At 41.4% G+C, this 18,610-nt stretch overlaps 1 protein-coding gene across 1 annotated transcript in view; it reads left to right on the forward strand.

Annotated features, from left to right (window-relative positions):
- Positions 1 to 15,212, forward strand: part of LOC311154802 (mucin-5B) — a gene marked incomplete at both ends in the record, with an annotated part of 40,914 nt that extends 25,702 nt beyond the window's left edge. The window contains 20 exons of the mRNA XM_084207572.1: positions 707 to 862; positions 2,099 to 2,191; positions 2,815 to 3,056; positions 3,570 to 3,747; positions 4,041 to 4,291; positions 4,716 to 4,899; positions 5,424 to 5,616; positions 6,270 to 6,448; positions 6,935 to 7,004; positions 7,156 to 7,277; positions 7,653 to 7,684; positions 8,123 to 8,300; positions 8,896 to 9,000; positions 9,627 to 9,667; positions 10,228 to 10,350; positions 11,250 to 11,345; positions 12,646 to 12,774; positions 13,645 to 13,684; positions 14,351 to 14,474; positions 15,038 to 15,212. Of these exons, the coding sequence (XP_084063698.1) occupies positions 707 to 862; positions 2,099 to 2,191; positions 2,815 to 3,056; positions 3,570 to 3,747; positions 4,041 to 4,291; positions 4,716 to 4,899; positions 5,424 to 5,616; positions 6,270 to 6,448; positions 6,935 to 7,004; positions 7,156 to 7,277; positions 7,653 to 7,684; positions 8,123 to 8,300; positions 8,896 to 9,000; positions 9,627 to 9,667; positions 10,228 to 10,350; positions 11,250 to 11,345; positions 12,646 to 12,774; positions 13,645 to 13,684; positions 14,351 to 14,474; positions 15,038 to 15,212 (2,711 nt within the window). The remainder of the gene's footprint in view (positions 1 to 706; positions 863 to 2,098; positions 2,192 to 2,814; positions 3,057 to 3,569; positions 3,748 to 4,040; positions 4,292 to 4,715; positions 4,900 to 5,423; positions 5,617 to 6,269; positions 6,449 to 6,934; positions 7,005 to 7,155; positions 7,278 to 7,652; positions 7,685 to 8,122; positions 8,301 to 8,895; positions 9,001 to 9,626; positions 9,668 to 10,227; positions 10,351 to 11,249; positions 11,346 to 12,645; positions 12,775 to 13,644; positions 13,685 to 14,350; positions 14,475 to 15,037) is intronic.
- Between the last annotated feature and the right edge of the window lie 3,398 nt (positions 15,213 to 18,610).

Below are 18,610 nucleotides of genomic sequence, written 5' to 3' on the forward strand. Positions count from 1 at the left end.
TTTTAGAACAGGGTAGAAGTGCTGAGCATTCATTTAATAAAATAAACTAAGACAGCCAGCTTATTAGATACGTGTTTGTGTGCCTAAAGGACACATTTGGTTAAGGTACAGTATCAGTTCATTCCCATAGCTGGGAGAAAGCACATCCCAAAACACAGGGTGACCCAGTAGATAACACATTTGCAGTTTAGCTGATTTTGTTACAGTAATAGATACACTTCCTTTGGTTCCTACATGTAGTCTCCAAAATCAGGAGAACTTCTCATATGTTTAAATGAAACTGTGTACCACTGCGTGCTCCTCACTTGTGGATGGAAACGGCTGTGCAACACCTCCTGAGCCAGTGTTTTATCACTCAGAAAGGCAAGAATCCCAGTCACATTCCCTGCCCAGAGAGAGTTCTCCTGTGCTCCATGCTGAGTTAGGCCAGTATCAGTTCTCGTGCTTTTACCAGCCAGTAATTTCTCCATGCAAGCTGACTCAAAGAAACACCAGCAAACAGAAAAATCCAACACACTTAAAATAAATGACATAGATTCAGAGTGCAGCTTTTCAAATAGCAACTAAGAAAGTTTCTTAGTCAGGTAATTCATGTTTGATATTGTGAACTTCAGAAGGGTAAATGCACAGTTTGGTTTGATTTTCACTTGTATTTATATTGCAAGTTTTCTCTGTTGCCATGACATTTTCTTTTTTGGTGCCTCAGTTTGCCTGTGCTGCTACAATGGGAAGACCTACACCTTAAATGAAACTGTGTACAGCCACGTGTCTGGGACCAAGTGTGGTGAAGCTGTCTGTGGCCCTAATGGACAGATCATTCAAACCCTTACCCCCTGCAGAACTCTACCTACACCAGCACAAGGTACTAGATTGATAAGAGGCTTGGTGGTGATTCTGTGGAAGTCCATAATGGTAATAAGATTTATCCATCCTGGGAAAAGATTCCTACAGCATGTCTAGGATAACAGCAGAATTTAAGACTGTTGAAGTTTCAAAACTGAAGTATCAGAACTTGTGGGTCTTGTGGTGAGGACCAAAAGTGTAATTTTACAGATTCTTGCTGACCTTACTGTCAGTGAGGTTAAGAGAGAATAGAAAGATTCAGCAATTTTTCATACAACCTTTTTGAGCATATCACAGTTGACACTCTTGTGTTGTTAGTCTAGATATTTCATACTTCTAAATCTTTTTTTTCTCCTTCTTACCATCCATAACATATTCAGGTTTTTATTGTACTGTTTTCTGCATTGGAATAAGTGAGTCTTATACAGGTCACTGGAATATGAAAGTGAAGCTTCCTGGCAGTTAACTCCTGTTCAAAAGACATTTTCCAGCATGAATGGAGTGTGAAAAATCAGAAAATCAGAAAATTCCTTTGTCTCTTTTTCCTAAAAGAGATAAAGAAAAGTGGGGAATTTGACACATGATTTTTACAAATAAAAATAGGTGGCTAAAAAAAATACATATCTATTATCCTGGTAGCAAATTACACAAGGGCAAGAGGAAAATAAAAAGTTAGCTTCTCTACTCATGTGAGTGGAAGAGCTAAATTCCTGATGGTGAACCCATGTGTTTGGTATTTACTGAAAATGTTAAAAAATGGAATGAGTGCAGTGGAGTAATACCTAGTAAAGGCTGGATTATTGAAAGCAGACTGTAGGTGGCATGGTAAAATGTCTACATGTTCTGTCTCTATTTAAACCAACAGTTCCTTTGAAAGTAAGCATTAAAAATGGAGTGCCACTGGAAATCACCTCTCCAAAGTCAGGTGAAGTACTGCAAGACTAGAAACATTAAATTTAAATGAATAAATGACAGAAGAACGGGTGTTTATTGTATTCTGTACTGGAAAAAAAATAACTAGATGTGGGAGGCTGTGTGTGTAGTGTTACAGCACCATACTGTGTAATAGAGGGAGTGTTTATAAATACAGAGGTTTTCATGTGGATATCTACAGAATGTAGTGGGGGTAAAAAAAAATATTTTTTTTAAGTTTTTTTGGGGTTTTTTTGTAGCTGTAGAGAATGTAAGAGATGTCATAAGGCTTGAAAGTAGAGTAGTAGAAGATTTAAACACTAATTTATTTGATTTCCTGCAGAACCACATATGCAATTTGTAACATCTGCACCCCCCTCATCAGAGGTAGCCACTCCCTGCTTCTGCAATGACAATGGACAATTGATACAAATGGGTGAGAAACCATGCAATTTCTTTTCTGCACCATTGACATGGAAAGATGTATTCCTAGATAAAAGTGCTTCAGCAAGTGCTCATTCTGCCTGCCACAGTTGGACATTACCACAAGTTGTTACATCTTTGAACTGTAGCTAACACCTTCAGAACTACTACTCTCCCACATCCAATAACTCTGTTCTGGTTGGAATACTCCTGGTGTAAGGACACTTACAGCAGTTGCTGATGTCAGCAGAGCCCTGGATCCGAAATTGCTGAACATGAGCGTGTACCTGACAATAATATTCCAAAAGCAGGGGAGGAAAGACTCTTCTTCATCTGTTAGTAGCTCCTGCTTCACTCACCTCCTGGTGTTTGTGAAGAGCAGATGCACTTGGTGATGTGCTCAGTATTGGCTCTTGTACCCATTTTCAATTCCTTCCAATGTACCTAAGAGCAGAATTTCAGATTAAGCCTCATGGCACTCCCTCACTCTTTGCCATTTGGATGAACTGCTGTCCAGTTCAGCCACTGAATCCCAGGAGCTGCAGACAGACAGTGCCCTGAGCGTGGCTGTTGGGTACAGATAGTTCAGGGCGGAGAATGCAGCCTCAGGCTAACACTTGGCTTTTGCTCTTGCAGGAGAAAATGTTTCTCTGCCAGTGAATGTATCAGGTCGTTGTGCTTACTCCATCTGCAATAAATCATGTCAGCTTGAATTAATTTGGGCAGAGTGTAAAACTGGTCATACTGAGACCCTCAAGGTCTGTGATCCACGTTCTGAAACCTGTCCACCAACACCTGCTCCTGGTGTAGCAAACCAACTTCCTGCTCCCACAAGGACTTCTGTGAGCGATTGTCTTGCACTCATTCCTCCCAGAAAGGTGAGAGACTCTGAAGAATATGTGTTACATCATTCATCATTCCACCATTGCCTGCAGCCAAGGTTTGGTGTTCTCCTCTGGTGCTGGTATCCAGCACTACAGCTGGACTGTAGGTGTGGCTGAATGAGATGATTTAGAAGTATGACAGAAACCCCTCACTGAAAGAATAAGTTGAAGATTCCTCTGATCACCTGAAACACCTAAATGATTGTATGTGAGCAGAGCTACCTAAGCTGAACAAAGATTTGGAAGCCAAATCTGGCAGTGTTCTACCACCAGAACTTATCAGGACCCTAACATATACACCCAAAAAAGTAGATATCAAGGCTCTCTTTATTCTTATATGGTTCATATTGCCTGGTTTCCAGAGCCAGGGTAGTCACCAAATTTTGCCATGCTAGACAAATAACTGAATGAAATGTAGTGGCTGTGTGTGATTTTAAAGATTTTGTGACATTATTTTGTTATTTGCCTCTCCTCTCTTTTTTTTTTTTTTTTTCAATTAATCAATAGTTTAATGAAACATGGAATTTTGGAAATTGCCATACTGCCACTTGCCTGGGGGAAGGAAACAATATCAAATTGTCTGTCATGACTTGCCCACCTCAGCAACTGAAACTCTGTGTCAATGGTTTCCCGTTCACAAAACACTCCGATGAAACCGGTTGCTGTGAAATCTCTGAGTGTCAGTGTAAGTGGCAGGAGAATTCCTGAAATTTATGTTATGTTCAGCTGGGCCTCAAAAAAGAAAAATCTATCTGGTCAACATCTATATTATGTTCATATCAATTCAGCAGGATACAATGGAACAAAAATTGCATTTGAAATATTGGCCGTTGAAAGCAGATGTCCTTGCTAGAGTAATTTTTCTTTATCAAACTGGATATTTTGTCTCTGACTGGAAGCAAGTAAAAAGGTTAAAACCAGCTTGTACTTACAGGTAGCTCAGAAGTCAAATTTGATGCCTGTCATTCTGTCTCCTAGGTATTTGCAGTGGATGGGGAAATGAGCATTATGTGACTTTTGATGGAGCATATTACCATTTTAAAGAAAACTGCACCTATGTCCTTGTGAAGTCAATTCACCCTGACTCTCACAACTTCTGGATTCACATAGACAACTACTACTGTGCTGCCACTGGTGGAGCAATTTGTTCAATGTCCCTCATCATTTTTTATTCCAACTCTGTTGTTATTCTGACACAAGCCATGGAACATGGAAAAGAAACAAACTTGGTAAAGTATTGTGTTTAAATGAATTCTCAAAATTATTTTGCTGTAGTTGTATTACTGTACTGCCAAATGTCCTGTCATGACAAAGGATTAAGCTTGTAAAATAGGGAATGGGTAAGAAATGCAATTGCTTTGCTTCTTCTCTCTCTTTTTTGCTTTGTATCAATAGAATCTGTATATTCTAAAAATCTGGGAAATTATCACATAACTGAAAATTGTGGTTTTTGTCCTGATATGAGTATTCAAATATAAATTTCAACATATTAAAAAGTAATATTAGGCAACTGCTTAAATGACTGACTTTGACAAACATAATTTGGTGCACCTAAGGCCTGAATTTGTGCCACTCTACTTTCCAGTTGTGCTAATCATGTACCTTACTCAATGAAGGAGCATCCATAAAAACCTTTTGTTTCTTTTCTTTTAGGTTTTGTTTGATGATAAGAAAGTTGTTCCAGACATTTTTAAGAATGGTATCAGGATAACCAGTTCTGGCCTTTATGCCATAATTGAAATACCTGAATTAGAGGTTTACATCTCCTATAGTCGACTTGCATTTTACATAAAACTCCCTTTCAGCAAGTTTTATAACAATACCATGGGACTCTGTGGTGAGTGTCCTCATCAGCTGGCAAAAATTATTGCTCTGAATTTTTGTCCTTCTATCTCTCATTCTCTTGAAAAATCTCTAAATGCTTGCACCTTCATTATTTCTCACAAATGTTAATAAATTTATTTAATGGAAAGACACTGTCAGGAAATGCAGTTTTAATTCATATCTTTCACTCTGTTCACAGTCTGTTGAGGGATAGAGATAGAATTTTTCTAGGCCCTTCCTTTTCATCATACCTACTTCATATAGGAATGTAGGAAATGGGGAGAGTCCTGTGCCATCTCAGTTACTCTGGCCATCAGAAGAATTGTATCAACCAACACACCAATTTTGGTTTCCATGAGTAGCTGGCAAACTGTTTCTTTGAGCCTTCACTTCCTAGAAACAGTTTGTCTGAATTTATCCAGGACCCCACATGTTGCTCCCTTCACACAAGGAGGAGACCTTCCCCCCAGATTTTCTCTAAAAGCAGCTTCATCAGCATCAACTGTCCTTGAACTGTGATTTTTATATTGCTACCAGGTACCTGCACCAACCAAAAGTCTGATGATGCTATGAAGAGGAATGGTGAGGTTGTCAAGTCCTTCAAAAAGATGGCATTAGATTGGAAAGTCCCACATCCTACCAACAGATACTGTAACCCTGGTGTCTCACAGCCATCGAAGATTGAGTATCATCAGCACTGTGTGCCTTCTAATCTGTGTAAAATCATCTGGTAAGACAACTCCCAAAAGCATCAGAAAAAAAAGTCCACAGGGTAATTTTGTTCTTCACTAAATGACTTGAGTGAACTGATTCTAGGGTATGAAGAAAATACAAAGTCTTGCATACCTTGTGAAACTGAGCAGTGAACTGATGTGTGTGTTCTGGAGCTTGGCAGACATTTTTCAGCTGCATCCGCAAAATCAGTCCTCTCTTAATTGTGTCTGCTGCTTGGCACTCCCTCTGCCTGTCAGTTCTGGAGAGGGCAAGTGGGAACTAACTATAATTCAGTATCTGAAAGCTCTGAATGACGTGAAACACAGTTAGAATATAGTAAGCAAATATGTGTCTATTTTAAAAACAATTTTGTGGTTTAAAGCAGGATTTTCAAACATGGTAGCATTAAAACTCAGCATATAGATTTATAGCTATGAGCTGTGCAGGAGCCTTTGCAGGTAGCAGTCCAACATAATATTGTTTCTTTTCAAAGCATTGTAAAGAATGGCAGGTAAACCTCATTCTTTATTAAGCTGTGGGGGTGCATTGCCTATGAGAACAATTTGTAGTTGTACCTTGACGCTTTGCCTGGAGCAGGGGGGATGGTTTGGCTCGGAGTTGAATTCTTCCTTGGAAGTAGCCCAAGGTTTTTCTCCTTGCTTTGTGAAGGACCCTGACGGAGTGCCACGGCGTGGTGCCCCCCCAGCCCTACTACGAGGCGTGTGTGGCCAGCGGCTGCTCGGAGGAGCAGCCCAGCACGGAGTGCCAGAGCATGCAGACCTACGCGGCGCTGTGCGGGCTCCACGGGGTCTGCGTGGACTGGAGGAGGCTGGCGAGCGGGCAGTGCGGTGAGCCTGGGAACGGGCAGCGAGTTAAGGTGGAAAACACCCCCTGCGGTGAAGCGAGTCTGGTCCGCTCTGCCCTCCCCTGCTGCTCTGGACCTGAGAAAAAACAGGCACAAACCAAAGAGGTTGTTCTAGCCCAGACCTGGTGCAAAACAAGGGGGAGCCGGGCCCACGGTGTCTCCTGCGTGGCTCAGCCCAGGGGTTGTGTGTGTGTTCCCGCAGCTCGGGCACTAGATGGCAACGCGCCGCTTCTCTCTGCGTGCTTCGCACCTCGGGCCCCCCGTGAATCAGGGCGAGCGCTGCCGCTCCTGTCGCTTGCACCTTGCCGGCCCACCGGCCCCTCTTGCTGGAGCTGCAGGGCCGCCTCGCCGGGCTGTGCGGACCCGGCGGGTTGCTGCGGTAGCTGGGCGCTTTGTCCCTTCGTGTCTCTGCATCGGAGGGTACACCTGGGTCTGGGCTTTTTAACTTGTGTGTTGCAATGTTCCACAGAGGCCAGCTGTCCTCGGGATCAGGTGTATAAGCCATGTGGGGAAGCAAAAAGAAACACTTGCTTCAGCAGGTGGGTCATTTCCTATAAGGTGTTTTTCAAGTCCGTAACGTGAAGATTGCGGGGGAAATTTAAGTTCACATTCCCTTGGGATTTAGGTATCTTGATTGCCCTGGGCAATTTTTGCCTCTCGTTCATTCTCATTTATATTCTGATTGTGCAGAGGAGTCGTTATGGACACCCTTCCTTCCCAAAATAGCACATCGGTGTTTGTTGAAGGATGCTACTGTCCTGATGGGAAAATTCTGCTGAATGATCATGATGGCATTTGTGTGTCTGTGTGTGGTAAGAAATGGTATAAATGGTGCTATGGGAAGTGGGGGTAAGAGCCTGACTAGAACTGCACATTAAGGGGGTTGTTTTGGGTAGAGAGGAATGGGGGAGACCTTGTTACTGACCCTATCTGGTGAAGCTGGAAGCGTTCCAGATTGAGAGTTTCTGCCTGCTCTTATATGCAAAGGATGCGACTTTCAAAAGAACAAAGAACAGCATGTTTAAGATGTTTTTGTGTTTACAACCTGTGACTTTGCACTCTGAATTTCTCTTTCTCTTGGTGGCTGTTTCTCAGATTTCAATACCTTCCTTCTGTTCCTGTTTTTCTGCTTCGGTTGTTTTCCCTGATGGAGTTACCTTTAAAGTAACATCTAATTCGTTTTATAGGTTGCACTGCACAAGATGGGTCAGTGAAACAGGTAAGAGAAAGGAAAATACTGTCTTTATAGTTTATCTGTGTTCTGTGACCTTCTGCAAAAATGACTGCATAAGTTATTTCTTTTACTTCTGAGCTTAAAAACCAGTGAACTGCAATGACATTGGGGAGAAAATCAGATTTTATTAGCTCCAGAACTTGTTCAATCACTTGAGGTACAGAAACAGAAAGAGCAGTTTGTGGGAATTTCCTGGTAGAACTATCAGGCTTTCCTCCTGGAAACACATAAACCTGCAAAAGAAGGCGGCAAATAATGGTATTTTTTCTTACCCTTCCCTTCTTCTCCCTCTGGGATTTGAATTACAATTTTCCTACACAATAAATTAGGTCAGCTCAGTCCTACACTGCTTGCAGCCAGCATTCATTGATATAATGCTTCCAGGTTTTGCTCTCTAAACTGTGATCCCTCTTGTTTTTATAGCCTAGAGAGGCTTGGGAACATGACTGCCAATACTGTACTTGCGATGAAGGGACCTTGAACATCTCTTGCTTCCCCCGCCCTTGTGCTAAATCTCCACCTATCAACTGCACAAAAGAAGGATTTGTACGCAAAATAAAACCACGTCTGGAAGACCCCTGCTGCACAGAGACAGTCTGTGGTGAGTAGATCCTTCAATTGCCATAATATGACAACACTTGCCTTCATCAGTAATCCTAAAGTGAGATGTGGTGCCCCACAGGTAGCAGATTCAAATAAGCAGACTGGAGTGGTCATTTCTTCCATCTACATGCCAGGAGCTCTTGCTAGCAGAAAAGAACTCCTCTAGTCCACCTTGTACTCTAAATTAGTGCCATGACCTGACAGATATTTACACTGGAAAATCTCCTGTGGATCATTGGGACCAGCAGGTGCTCCACAGGATCCTTTGGCTCTTGTCCTTCTGAGATGAGAGGGTGATCCTTCCACTGGGATTCACCCAGTAAGAGAGGATGTGTTCATATTCCAGGCTTCCCTAAGGCTTCCCGTGGAGGTTGCTGACATATATTTGCCCTCAGCTTTGCATTTGAACACTCCCAGTCCCAAATGCCCACTACAGCCCAGGAGTAGCCTGCTCCTAAACCTGGCCATTCCCAGTATCTATACTAAGACACAGGACAGAGAATTCTGGCAGTGGTAATAGGATGTTTTTTTTTCAAGCTCTATCCGGGTGGATTGGATGCTTTGGCTTACTTTGTCTCTGCTGTCTATTGCAGAATGTGATATAAAAACCTGCATTATCAACAAAACAGGATGTGACTTAGGTTTCCAGCCAGTGGTTGCTATGTCTGAGGATGGTTGTTGCCCTGTCTTCTCATGTAGTAAGTACCTTGTTTCCTTAAGTTTGAAGTATTTGATTTTTCTAAATGAGTTAACATCATGGCAGAAGCCTCTTCCCTTCTTGTTTTTTTGTTTTTGTTTTTGGTTTGGTTTGGTTTTTTTTGTTTTTTTGTTTTTTTTTTTTGAGTTAGAATAACTGGTGGTTCAGGTTCTCTGTATTCAGTATTCCGGGAGTGTAAGCTACTGACCACCTACTGAATGATGGTTAAATTGAAGCCATCCAGAACCTCTGCTGCCAAATTATATTTACTGATTCACACACATAAGCCTGTTAACTTTGTTACCAGAGCACAGTGGTTAACAATAAAGAAAAGGTCAAGTAATTTCAAGTATGGGTAAAAAACCGATAAGGCAAATAAATTTTACCTTATGGAAAATATCAAGGTATAGAATTATCCCACTTGATGCATAACATATAAGCAGATGCTACATGTGGGCTTCTGAATACCAAATATCACTGTGTACTAGTTGCTTTTTTTCCCCCCTCTTGTGCAGGCTGTTAAGTTCATCTCTACTCTTTGACTTCTCTAAATCACTCACAATTCGGAGATGAGTACAGAAACTGCATCATTCCTAGCACAACCTTTTCATTTTTTTTTCCTTACAGTACCAAAAGGTGTATGTGTTTCTGAAGGAGTTGAATTTAAGGTAGGTTTTCTTCTAGACACTTCTCCCTACAAGTTAATGTTGCCCGAGTCAGAATTATCTGAAGTTCTTGTTTTCAACACTCATACAAAAAGCAGGATTAGAATGGCTTGTAATTCTTCCCTGCCAGTAGTCTCCCTCCCAACACCAAGCAATCTGTGATTCTGAGATAGGTTACTCAATAGGTAATGCTAGAGACCAGTAACTTGCTTACTAAAAGAGATCTTGCCTATGCTTTAGAGTCAATGGGTCAGAATTGTGATTGAACACACATTTTAAATCTCATTGAATGTTGTAAGATTACTGCTTGGTCAAACGGACCAAAAATACTTGGAATTTATGAGGACTCATTTAACATCATTGATACACTTGGGAATGTCAGCCTTGTGTTCATTTTGTGATACCAATGGTGAAGTTTTAGAGATTTGGATGTGTATTAATTTCAGGAAGTTCTTCCAAAAATAAACCTCATAAGCATTAGTTTTTTCGATAGGCCAGGGGGATATTTATTCCAGAACTCTCTGAATTCTTGTCATGGTTTTCTCTCTCCCCTACATTTCCAGCCAGGGGCAATGGTGCCTAAAAGCTCTTGTGAGAACTGTGTGTGCACAGATGAGCAGGATCCCGTGACACAGACCAACCGCATCCAGTGCCTTCCAGTGCAATGCCAAACCACCTGTCAGCAGGTCAGCACCTCCTTGACCATAATGCCCAATGAGTTGAAACAGGGACAGTGTAACTGCTTTATCTGTGCAACACAGCAGGATAGACTCTTCTATTAATTGTTTCGTAAAGTCCTTTCTAGGGTCCAGCAAATTTAAGAGGTCACCCTTAGAAGAGTGCTTTGAGGGGAAATGATTGCAAATCTGTTTAAGTCTGACTGCTGAAAGATGTTTGTGTCATTCTGTTCATGTTATCCATTGTCAGCTCATAAATGAAGATTGTGAGGAAACTGCACAGTGGTTTATATGTTTCCAGACACTTTCACTTGTGGATGGGGAATAACCATTTACTCCTCAGCACTTGTGAGAATTAGCACTCAAGTTGATCACTCTGTTACTGAATATAAGTAGGGTGGATGCTTTTCCATTCACGCCCAGATAAGGACAGATGTTAAAAATGGACAAAACCTTTCGTTACACTTTTTCCTGAAGCCAGCCATACCCACAGCCAACAGAAAACCAATGCATACCTAAAACACAGGGGAGAAAATCTTCACGTCTGACATCAGTAGTTCTTGTAGATAATGATATCAGACCAAGCAGTGGTGACAGATAGTGCAAGTAATCATGTGCTAAATTAATTTATTTCACCACTTTTGTGTGTTAGTCTGAAGAGAAGAATAGTCACTGGCAGGGTCTTCATGGCAACTGAAGTACCCAGAAGTCATTATTCAGTAAGGCAGAAAAATTACCAGCTTTGATTGTCAGGCTTAATGTGCTTCCAACAGATTTCAAAAGACAGCAAAATTGAAACCAGAAAGCTGGCTCATTTCCTCTGCCATCTTCAGTGTAGCTTTGATCCAAAGATGCTTCAGCAACAAGACACAGATTAACATGGATAAATGGAAACTTTATTCCCACAGGGTTTTCGCTATGTGGAAGAGAAGGGTCAGTGCTGCAGCCAGTGCCAGCAAGTGGCATGTGTGGCAAATTTTCCATTTGGCAATGTGACCATTGAGGTAAGGACTCCCTTGCTCTGCACACAAAGCTGAACTATCAAAAAGACCTCAGCATTTTTTCAACCAGTGTCATGCATTTCAAGGCTGGGAGGACCTCAAGGAAATGTAAAAATGTCTCTGTTTCCAAAGTGAACGTAGATGTTTATACAACTATTCCCTGCTGTGTGCATCTCATAGGAACTACCATGTTTACAATTATATTCTCTGGCAGGAATGGAAATCATGTTACCTCCACTTCTCTTGACATGAAATAGCAAGAAGAAATTTAGAAGGGATTGTGACATGGTGTAATACTGCTCTTGCAGAGATCCATGGGCTGGCTTCACATCGCACTGCTCCCGTCTGAAGCAGTTTCATTACCTTGCCCTAAAGATACAGGGATACAGTGTGAGCAAGCTGTGCTGCCACTGGTTCTGAATTTGTTGAGGCAGAAATCAAGTGACACAGCTGCTGCAGCGTTGTGTGACTTGGTAACACACACAACTAATACATCATGTCTTATGAATGTAGTGTTGTGAAGGCAGGAGCTGAGCCTTTAAAGGATGGGCTTGATGATCCCACCCTCAATGGTATGGCTTGGTCTTTTCCACCCTTAATAATACTGTGATTTCATGATTCTAGCTTTTTTTTAGTTTTATTACAGCGTGCTACTCCTGTGAATGGTTAACAATGCTGTTTCAACCAGTGGCTTGTGTTACATGCAATTGCTTCTCTGACAGCTCTTGTGTTCTACATATTTTCTATTTCATCCTTTCATTCCTAGATAATTTATCTAACAAGCTAGATTTTTCTGTTCCAATATATAGTTTTTATCTCTGCATAAGGAGGCTTTGCAGTTATCCATTAATCTCTATTGCAAAGAGATTTTTCTCTTTCATTCCTTTTTGTTTTCTTCCAAAAATTTAAAAAGAAAATTGTTGAAATCCTTTGAAAGAGCTATTTTTCTTTTGTGTTTATTTCAGCCCACAAACATTAGCACACCTACCTTCTGGTATTTCTGTTGACACCTTTATGCTCATTCTGCCATTCTTTCATTCTTTCCCCCCGGAGGCCACAGAAGTGATTTTGCATAGACTGGTAGTGGGTGAGCTTGGTACATAATTTGTAGATGTGAGTTGCAGACATCTCAGCCCTTTCAGAGTGATATGAGCAACTCAGTCTCTGCCAGTTCATTGACTTTATTACTGTTTCAGTTTTCTAATTTTATTGCTATACTCCATTGGCTTGGGGTTTTTGTTTGTTTGTCTTTGTTTATTTGTTTTTAGGTGTTTTTTTTATTTTTTTTTCCTGCTTTTATCAGGTTGGAAAGAGTTATAAAGATCCATATGACAACTGTACTCACTACACATGCACTGAATCGGCAGGCCAGTTTTCCTTGACTAGTACAATAAAGGTCTGCCTACCATTTGAAGAAGCAAACTGTGTGCCAGTAAGTATTTTACAGCCAGAAAAAGACTTCTGTAATGAGCCCTGATTCTGTCCTGGGAGTTATACTTGCTGTTTTGAATAAGTATTTCTTGATCTTTCCTTGTTTGAAGGAAATGTGCTTTTCTGGCCCTGTGTCTCATGGAAATAAGCCAAAAATATTTGCAAACGAGCCCCCACCATTTAAGTTGTTGTGGGATAAGCATTAGAACTTGAAAGAGAAGGATATTGGAGCAATAGCAAGGAAGGATTTTTCATCACTTGAGAAACATCAGTGTTATAAAATGCAATTGAACAAGTGGTAACTCACCATGGATCCTTGTGGGACTGATGAACAAAGTGTCTTCTGATATGTGGTGTCCCATTAAGTGGGGAAATTGAACATGAATGAGCAAGGGGTAATATTCATACCCAGGCTTTCAGCTATTGGTGGTTTCCAGTAACTTTCAGTAGCATTTTGGGACTTCACAGCAGATCAAAGCAGGGACCAGACAGCCATGTACTTGAATTAGCTCTGGGGTAGGCTCTGCCCAAGCCAGGCTGTTCAGTTCCAGGGCAGCTGTCAATCTCTGGGGCTGGGTTTTTACGCTGGCTTCAATGGGACCTAAATAAGGTCAGGCATGTATTACAGGACATCTTGCCTGGCTTGTGAGAGGATATATAGTTCTAAGAAAATTCTCTTCCTTCCTTGCTGGATGATTTGTGCTGGTTTGGGTTTTTTAAGCAGCTTTATATATAATTGGTACACAAGTAGGTGTGATGGGGAATTTGTATGGATTAGAGATGAGCGACTGTAACTGAACTCCCATCATTGCTACTGTCTGCTTAGCACTACATGCATCTGAACTCACTGTTCTGGTTACTTTCAATACAGGGGACAGTTGAGGTGTCTTCAGATGGCTGTTGTAAGACATGTGAGTGCATTAAATCACTACTTCTCTGTTCCAATACTGTTTGGTCCTTCCCTGCTTGTAGCCCTGTTTCTGCATGGATTGAGAGCCTAAACATTCCACAGACTTAAAGACAGCTTTACAGCAGCAGAACTGTTCTGTACCTCACAGCCAAGACTAAAAATCTGCCTTATTCTTCAAAGAGGAACACTAACATTTTTAATCTTTCTTTCTGTGTTTTTAAATAACTGAAATACTGTTAGCTTGAACTATACTCCTGATTAAAAAAATGTGTAGAAAATATTCTCTTTGTTCTTGCCTCTGCAAATTGCATAGAAACAAAGTTTTGGGGTTTTTTTCTGTAGCATCCACTCAGAAATCCCGGGTTGTTATAGAGCCACAAATGTAATTTATAGCCATATTAGAAAAACCTAAACCCTTCACGTTTGTCTTGATTCAACAGTATCTTTACACACTAAAGCTAGTCCACAAATGGAAAAGCACATTTACTGGTAGGGAACCGTTTTGCGGAATTAATGCCTCGTTGCACTCTCATTTGTGGTTTTGGTTGTGCATTTGAACAGTGAGAAATTTTCCTAGGATTAATTGTACTTGGTTTACTAGCAGATACCTTTCAAAACATTTGTTCCTGAGTCTGAAAAGGCTTAACAGAAGTGTTCTTCTGCCCAGGTATTGACCTACCGCACAAATGCAAACGCAATGTGAAGGAGCAGTACATTGTCCATGGCAACTGCAAGTCAGCTGCTCCTGTCCCAGTGCCCTTTTGTGAAGGGATGTGCAGTACCTACTCTGTGTAAGTAGGAAGCCTTTCTCTGTCCTCCTCTGTGGCTTGTCTTCCTGGGCTCTTGTCACCAGTGGGCTGCTGCTGTTTGTCCCCTTCCTGCTGTTTGTAAGGACCCAGTTGGGAAACTGGGTGTGCAGAAGGGCAGTCACACTGCTCAATGAAGCAATGGCTTCTGTGTGACAGAGTGCCTTGTCTTAGTCAGGAAAATAGATCCCCTGGGAAAGACGTCAGCTACATTTATTAAACCTGCTCTTAAACATGTCCTTGTATGGTTTTTGAACAGCTCTAGGAGGCTTTCCTGCCTTTTGTTCTCTGCATGAATTGCTCCTTTCTGTCTTGCTAGAATGGGCCTAATCCAAAATCCACTGAAGTTACTGGGATTTTCCCCACTGGTGTCAAAGGATCTGGCCTTGCATGGCCAATAGGATCCTGAGGAAAGGCTGTTATGAATAAGCAGAAGAATAGACTGGAAATTTTGCTTCTTAGTAGTACGTGCATTTAGAGCAACAAATACAAATGAGTTTGGGAAGACCACAGGCAGCAGACTGATATGAAAAATCTCATCTCTATAGGTATTCTTTGGAGGCCAGTAAAATGGAACACAAATGCACTTGCTGCCATGAAAAAAGAAGTCACAAAGTGAAGGTGGAACTGGTTTGCTCGAACCATAAAACAGTCCAGTTCACATATGTGTACATAGATGAATGTGGATGTGTGGAAACAATATGCCCAAAGAGGATAACATGAGTATGAACTAAAGGAAACATTTCATCCCCCATTTAATCCTTCCCTAGCAAGTGAGTAGTTTAGAAAACAGCTATGAGTAACCTTCACATGACCATAGTAGTGCTTTTTCTTTCTGGTATTATATGCAGTTATGGAAATTAGCTAAGATTTTACTCTAAATGTTTGTGGAATAAACTGCATTTCAAAGAGGACTTGTTCTCCTGTTTCAGTGATGCTGCTAACGGGGCAAAGTGGCTGATGTCTTTAATCTCACACTGATATATAAACCAAGGTTATTACAAGACACTCTAGAGACAACTGATGCCTTTCAAAAGTCCTGCCTGAAGAAAGTGCACATTTTTAAACCATAACCACATGTATTTAATTTCTGTTAGAAGTGAAACAACAATCATTTCCACAGCTGCAGTTCAGGCAGAGGCAGGACTTGGCTCAGGGCCACATTTCTGTTCTTCTCCCCAGTGATCCCAGATCTACTCTGTCTGTGACTCTGGGTCACTGGAGGAAGTCAAAGTGGTTTTTTTTCCTTCCGCACAGTGAGCATTATATCAGGAGTGTAAAAACATGGATCTTACATATATGCACTACAAAATGAATGTATTTGCACCCTTATTGGGAGTCCTTATCTCACTGGGGTTTTTATTATTTGCCAACATCAAGCCCTGATCTCACTGCTGGTTGCATGACTATGATTTGTGTTACAAATAATTGGTTCCCAGCTAGCATGCCCAGTGCTACTGGTGACAGTATTTCATGTGGACAGGGATCAAGATGATCCAACAATACCTTGAGAGTGCACAAGGAAGGCAGATGGTTCTGTTATTTAACAATTTGTCTTTTGACCCAAAGGAGAACTGAAGACTATGACTTAGTGTCCTGCAGCCTGCTGTGGAGGCTTTTTGAGAATTGTTTTGCAGGGAATGTTTTTGAAATGACCAAGTAGATATGATATTCATTATACTTTAGCTTTCCATTTTTAAAATTTTGCAGCTCTTGAGCCCCAAGGAATCTTTAATTTGCTTATTTTTCATAATGAATCCTTTCAGGAGATGTCAGGGTTCTTTGATGTGTACTGTTTCATCATGGTGTTACTGATCTTAAAATTGTGGGAATCCTTGACATTGCTTGATTGTAAGTTATTGGAACCTCCAAATAATTCAGTTAACTCTGTGCAATGCCGCTCTCTTGGAAGACACAATTGCTTGACTGAGGCTTATGTACAAATTTCACATTAGTCCAGAAAACTGTTTTTTTGATAAAAATCAAGTGCGTAAATGTGTTTGCAATGCAAAGACAGCACCAAAAAAAAAAAAAAAAAACCACCAAAAAAAAGAGACATCCCTTTCTTTCCTCCTTGCCTTTCCCTGATGGGGAAGAGGTCATTCTTGAGAGCTTCTGTCATCAGAATAGTAAGTAGACTCTGTAAGTAGTCATATACACACTCATGCAAATCAACCAGCCAACCAACCCTGTAAATCAATAATTGTCAGCCAGATGACTTAGCAGGAACAAGATCAGAATCCTTTCACATCTCTGCATTATCTTTAGATGGGAGAAGGGAATAAACCACAATTTAATCATACCAGCTGTCTTTAGATTTCTATTCTCTTGTCTGTTTCCGTGATGATGAGATTTTCACAGAAGCTGAGAATGGCATTGATTTAAAGGCATGTTTTCTTGCTCATTTTTGACATGCATTTTGCTTTTCAGGCAAGTGAAATGCTCGAACCAAAGGCATATTTCCATCTTCAGGATATTTTTGATCATGTGAAATCTCACATGCCCCTTCTTCATTCCCAGACACACCTGGTACTCCATTTACTCACTCAATCCAGCATCTAACTGTAATACTACTTAGAGGCCTGATTGTCAGGTTTTAAAGAGAACTCTCTGATTCTCTGTTTGGAAGTGCAGAGCCTTACTTAGCTGCCAGCAAAGTAAGGCCTTTTAAATGAGAATTTCAGCTTCTTCAGCTGAAATACAGCCAGTAAATAAAGACAGTCAGTAAATATTACAGAATCACAGCATATTCTGAGTTGGAAGGGACCCACAAGGATCATTGAATCCAACTCCTGGCCCTGCACAGGACACCCCCTGGAGTCACACCATGGGCCTAAGAGCATTGTCCATGTGCTTCTTGAATTCTGTCAGGCTTATGCTGTGACCACTTCCCAGGAGATCCTGTTCCAGTGCCCAGCCACTCTCTGGGTGAAGAACCTTTTGCTAACATCCAACCTAAACCTCCCCTGACATAAGTTCAGGCCGTTCCCTTGGGTTCTGTCACTGGCCAGAGAAGAATTCAGTGCCTACCCTTCCTCTTCCCCTCACGAGGAAGTTGTAACTGCAATGAGGTCTCCACTCAGTCTCCTCCATGCTGAACAGACCAAGTGACCTCAGCCCCTCCTCATTCAGCTTCCCCTCAAGGCCTTTCACCATCTGTGTTGACCTCCTTTGGATCCTCTCTTATAGTTTAATATCTTATGTTGTGGTGACTGAAACCACACACAATACTCAAGTCAATGGGTCAAACATCTCCCTATGCACAAAACCAAAAATCAGTCTGGAGACTGTTTGATCAAGATGCTGACAAGCTGGCCCTTCTTGGTTAGAGCCTGTGCCTCTGCATGCAGCAGCAGCACTGCTGCTTATACAGATCAAGCTGCACTGCAGCAGAAGTCTGTGTGTCCTTCTTCAGGCTGTTGCCACAAGCTCCCCACCAGAACAGGCAAAGTTAAACACAGGTGACTTTTCCTGAAAGAGCTTGATTTGACCATGATCCTGCTGCTGTTGCTGTGTGGCTGCTTCTCCTGTGTGCCAGCCTTCATCTGTAGCCCAAGGCCATCTCTTCCAGTTACTGACTGGTCTCTCCAAGTCAAACATTTCCCTGGTGCAACTCAAGAAAAAGCAGTGGCATGACTCCAAGTACTGTTTCTTCCTTTTGCATGAATTCTTTACACCAGCACAAACTTCAATAGGGTAACCCCAGGAGAACCAGAGCTCAGCTGAGCCAGCTGGGCCAGGGCTCAGCTGGTTTCAGCCTGTAGCCATTCTTTCCTTATCATGTGAGGATGGTACTCCCAACTCACTGAACAGTTCTGAGCCTGCACACCAGGAAGTACTGTCACATATTGCTAAAATAAATATTTGTCAGAGATACTGCCTCATGTCAGGTGAACAGTTCCTAAGACACTTTATCATTTTACTGGTATTCTCTGAGTCTGGATTGCTGTTATAAGATGAATTCTGACTTGCCTATTGGTTTGAGGCTTGGAAAGGTCAGTTCACAACACTACTTTCAAGTAGTTTAGCAATTTTTTTTTTTTGCTTTTGTTACAGTTATTGGCATTTGCAAGGAAGAGAAGAAAATTCAGGTTGTACTCTGAATTTTTATTTGGGGAGAG

The sequence above is a fragment of the Fringilla coelebs genome (genome assembly GCF_963513975.1).
Source record: "Fringilla coelebs genome assembly, chromosome: 6".
Lineage (NCBI taxonomy): Eukaryota > Metazoa > Chordata > Aves > Passeriformes > Fringillidae > Fringilla > Fringilla coelebs.